Source organism: Octopus bimaculoides, chromosome 25, assembly GCF_001194135.2.
Source record: "Octopus bimaculoides isolate UCB-OBI-ISO-001 chromosome 25, ASM119413v2, whole genome shotgun sequence".
NCBI lineage: Eukaryota > Metazoa > Mollusca > Cephalopoda > Octopoda > Octopodidae > Octopus > Octopus bimaculoides.
In genome coordinates this window covers 17,573,660-17,578,411 of record NC_069005.1, presented here as the reverse complement: position 1 = coordinate 17,578,411, position 4,752 = coordinate 17,573,660, and the positions used below count along the sequence as shown (strand labels likewise).

General features: G+C 41.8%; 1 protein-coding gene across 1 annotated transcript in view; it reads left to right on the top strand.

Moving 5' to 3' along the window:
* Nucleotides 1–1,316: 1,316 nt before the first annotated feature.
* Nucleotides 1,317–4,752, top strand: part of LOC106875954 (uncharacterized) — a 168,367-nt gene continuing 164,931 nt past the window's right edge. Inside the window, exon 1 of the mRNA XM_052976830.1 lies at nucleotides 1,317–3,812. Coding sequence (XP_052832790.1) covers nucleotides 2,339–3,812 — 1,474 coding nt within the window. The 5' untranslated portion in view covers nucleotides 1,317–2,338. The remainder of the gene's footprint in view (nucleotides 3,813–4,752) is intronic.

The following is a 4,752-nucleotide window of genomic DNA, read 5'->3' as shown; positions in this document are numbered from 1 at the left end:
TATATATATATATATATATATATATATATATATATATATCCACACACATACTCACACACACATGCGCACGTATATATCCACACGCGCGCACACATGCACACAAATATACACACACACATACACGTTACATGTAGTCTTATTGTATGATGAAAGAGAAACACTGATTGTTAACTACATAGAGAGGCTATAGGTAACAGCGTATAGGCTGTAGTACTGTGATGGTAGAAGTGGTGTTGTTGCGTGGTGGTGGCATTCGTGGTAGTAGTGGTGACGGTTGTAGTGTTGCTTTGATGGTAGGCATGTGATGGTGGTGGTGGTGGTGGCGCAGTATTAGTACTGCAGTGTTGGTAGTGTAATGGCTGTAGTTCTGGTGGTAGTGGTAGTTTGGGGTGATAGTGGTGTGTAACAGTGATGTTAATGGTGAGGTAGAAGTAGTGTTTGTGATATAGGTGTAGGTGATAGTTTAGCTATCAGTGATACTTGTAGTTTAAGTAGTAGTGGTTATAGTAGTAGTAGTGGTTGTAGTGCTAGTTGTGATGTGTAGTGATTTTATTTGTGGGTGTATTGGTGTGGGTTGTAGTGGTGTTGAGGGTTTTGGTAGTGGTGGTCGTTGAAGGGTGACTGTTGTATTAGCGGTAGTTGTATCAGTGGTAATGGTGTTGTTTGAAGTGATGTTGGTTGTAGTAGTTTCGGTGGTAGTTATAGTAGTGGTGCTGTTGCTGGTGGTGGTGGCAAGAGTTGTGTGAAAGTATTGGTAGAAGTTGTATTGGTAATAGCTGTGTTGTTAATACTGCAGGCTGCTGTGGTGTTAGTATTGCTTGTGTGATAGTAACTATAGTGGTAGAATGATAGTAGCGGTTGTGAGTGCGGCAGTAGTGGTAGTAGTAGTAGTAGTAGTAGTTGTTGTTGTTGTTGTAGTTGTAGCTGTGAAGGCAGAGCGATGGAAGAGAGGGTGACAACGATGTTAGTGGTGGAGGTCGGTTGGTTGGTCGTTCGGTAGTTCTCGGTAGTTTCCGTGAGTTGACGGTGTTGACAATGGCAGAAAGGTGACAGTTGCGGTGATGGTAGCAGGCCGACAGTCAGACAAGCAGATAGGTATGTAGGTAGGCAGGTGCATATGTATATACACACACACACACACACACACACATACGCTCACGCGCGCGCACACACACGTACACACACACACACACACACCAGACAATATGATATAATATATTAAGAGAGACAGGCAGACAGACTGGCAGACGAGCAGGCAGGCAGGCGGGCAGGCAGACAGACAGACAGGCAGGCAGGCAGGCAGCGTAGTCAAAGAACCAATCAATCGTGTGTTTAAAAGGAGATCGCCGAATGGAAGGAGTTTCCTCTGCGTGACAGACCGCTTCGATTCGACTGACAGACAGACAAACAGATAGATACAAACACACACACACGCACACACACACACACACTTACATGTGTGTATGTATATATATTGTTATTTACATATATAACGAAAGAGAGAGAGAGAGAGAGAGAGAGAGAGAGAGAGAGCGTGTGTGTTTGTGGGTTACTGTGCGTGTGTGTGAGAGAGAGAAACAGTAAGAGAGGGAAGGTGAGAGAGAAAGAGAGAGAAAAGGAGGAAAAGAGAGGGACTAAAGGAAAAAAATGAGATGTATTTTGAGATGTAACGGCCTGAAGAGAAGAAGGAGAAGTTGAAGGAGGAGGAGGAAGAGAAGAAAGAGAAGAAAAAAGAATGAGAGTGAGAGAAGCCTTGGAGTCAGTTTGAAAGATTGTCTCAGAAAGAAGTAGAAAGTAAGAAAGAAAGAAAAATAATTCGTGAATGAAAACAAGTAAAAGAAATTTAAACATAAGAAAAGAAGAAATAGAATGAATGGAACTTAAATTACCGAAAAAGTAAGGAACGGAGGCGAAAAAAAAAAAGCGAAAAACAAACTAGTCTTACCTTTCCCTGTTCACATTCTTACGAACACACGTACACGCGTAAGAACTTTCTCTTTGTAAGTCTCTCTCACTTCTGTCACTGTCACGCACACGCGCGCGCACACACGCACTGAAATACACTCACACATATTCACCCACACGCGCGATCACACGTACACAGAAGCGCGCTCGCGTAAAACGTTGCCTCACTCTACACTTCTAAACACGCTCACACGCACATCCGCAAACCTGCACGCACACGTATATGATACATACAGTACACACACACACATACACACACACACACACACACACACACACACACACACGCATACACACACACGCGCGCATATATATATACACACATACATACATATACATATACAAACATATCAACTAAGTAAAAGCAAGTGAAATGTTTAAAGCGTTTTGGTGCGGTGGAGCCAGTTCCACATGTACCTTGGAGTTGGTTTTCTTCTTGTACAAGGTTGGGGAGTCTTTATTAGATGCTACCATACGGCCGTACATTATCCAAGCCACCTGCCTGAACATGAAGCCGCTGGGCAACGGTAGTGTGTGTGAAAATCTGGGATTTTTCCCAGAAACAGAGGACGCAGTGCAGCATTTTGCTGCCACTTACATAATGTTACATCGGATTGTTCTTTACACACCGGCCATTTTCCTCGGCCTCTTTTTTGGTGCTTGGAGCGACAAACACGGTCGAAAGTTACCCATTATTTTTCCCAGTATGGGTAGTATCATCGGAGTGTTGTTTTACATCGGCAGTTTGATGGAGAAACGGTGGAATATGTACATGATAATTACAGGCGGTTTCCTCCAGGGTGCCCTCGGCAAAAGCTCCGTTATCACGATGGCTGTGCACAGCTATGCAGCGGATATTACTGAAAACGAACATCGAACCAAGAAGATGGGAAAAATACTATCTATGAATTTCTTCGGACTTTTCGCCGGTTCACTTTTGTCCGGTTTACTGGCCGACGCGGTCGGCATTGAAGTCATGTTCTCTTTAGTATCCGTTTTCCACGCAGCAGCCATTTTGACAACAGTTTTCTTTCTGGTGGAGACCGTTACTTATGTGAAAGCAAAGGACAGCGAAGATACAACTTTTAAGATTTCGTCCTTCTTCAATTTCTCCAACATCAAAGATTCCCTTATGGTGTTATTCCGAAAACGAGACGACGGAACTCGAGGTATAATTTTTACCATATTTCTCATTTCCGTCCTGCAGATAGCCTGTAAAACCGGCGAGATGGACACAACCGTTCTATTTGTCCAGCACAGACCGCTCAGCTGGACCAAATCCGGTTACGGCTTTCTCTTGTCCATCGATTACGCAGTGATGGGGATTTGTTTACTATTCATTCTACCGCTCTTATCAAATGTTATTAAAATATCTGACACCACGATAATTATGGTGGCCATATTTTGCAAAGTCGTACGACTAATTTGGGCGGCTTTTTTGAACAAAAGTTGGATGATGTACGTGTCCATAGGACTGGGGGCCATGGGTGGCTTGATGATATCTGCCCTCAGGTCTCTCTTGAGCAAAACGGTTAGCGAATACGAAATTGGCAAGACATTCTCGTTACTCGGTTGCGGTGAAACCGCTTCAAAACTATTAGGAACAGCCATTTTTACAAATATATATAGTGCCACGGCCAAATTTATGCCTGGAATGGTGTACCTTGTCGAAGCAGCTATTTTTTTTTCTACACTTCTCCTCATGATTTGGGTGACTTTCAGATTGAAAACTGTGATGAAATACCGTCTGCTGGACGATTCTTCACCGAAGAAGAACTACAATAGTCAAGACACACCGGACGTACCATTTTCAAATTTAGGTTTACCCCAGTCACACTCTAAAGATGGTAAGTACCATTTAAATACTTTTCGTTTTGCTTTGCGTTAATGCGCGCGTGTGCGGGCGCGCGAGCGTATGCACGTGCGTAGTATGTGTGTGTGTGTCTGTGTGTGTGCGTGTCTGCATGTTTACGTATGAGAGTACAGTGAGCGACTGTGTATTTCATTAGAAATAGATATGACTATGTAAGTGTATCTATATGTGTGTGTGTGTCTTTCACACACATACACACACACACACACACACACACACACACACACACACACACACACGCACGCACACATTCACAATACACTCGCACATGCAACATGGTACTTTCAAAAGTCAATATGGTGCTTTCTTAAGTGTTCAACAAGTATTGCCTCTTCTTTTTATCAGAAAATATCCGAATGTTTTATCGTGTTATGTGGTTTTATAAATTTCAGTCTTTTCACAATCCCAAATTTTACGAGATCCAAATTTTTCTCCCTAATTCCTTCTTCTACCATAACTCTTAAATTCCCTCTCTCCAAAGTTCCTGTTTTCATGTCTTCCAAATTCACTGCCTCTTAATTCCTTCTTTTATGATATCCCTAAATTCATTCCTCTCAAATTCCATATTTTACAATATCTCCTGGTTTCACACTCTCGAAAATTCTTTTTTACGATGTCTTTTCATTCTCAAACTCCCTCTTTACGATATCTTCTAAGTTCATTCTCTCACAAAATTCTTCTTCAAAGATTTCTCCTAAAGTCATTCTATCCCAAATTCCTTGTTTTAAAATGCCTCCTAAATTCATTCACTTTTTAAATATTTCCTTCTTTCCTTCTTTAGAAACTTCTGAAATTGTTCACTCATTCCTGTTTTTCATTCATTGATTCATTTTCTTTTTTCCTTTCTTCCTTTCTTTCTTTTGCACACGCATACATATGTACATATATACATACATACATACATACATACACAC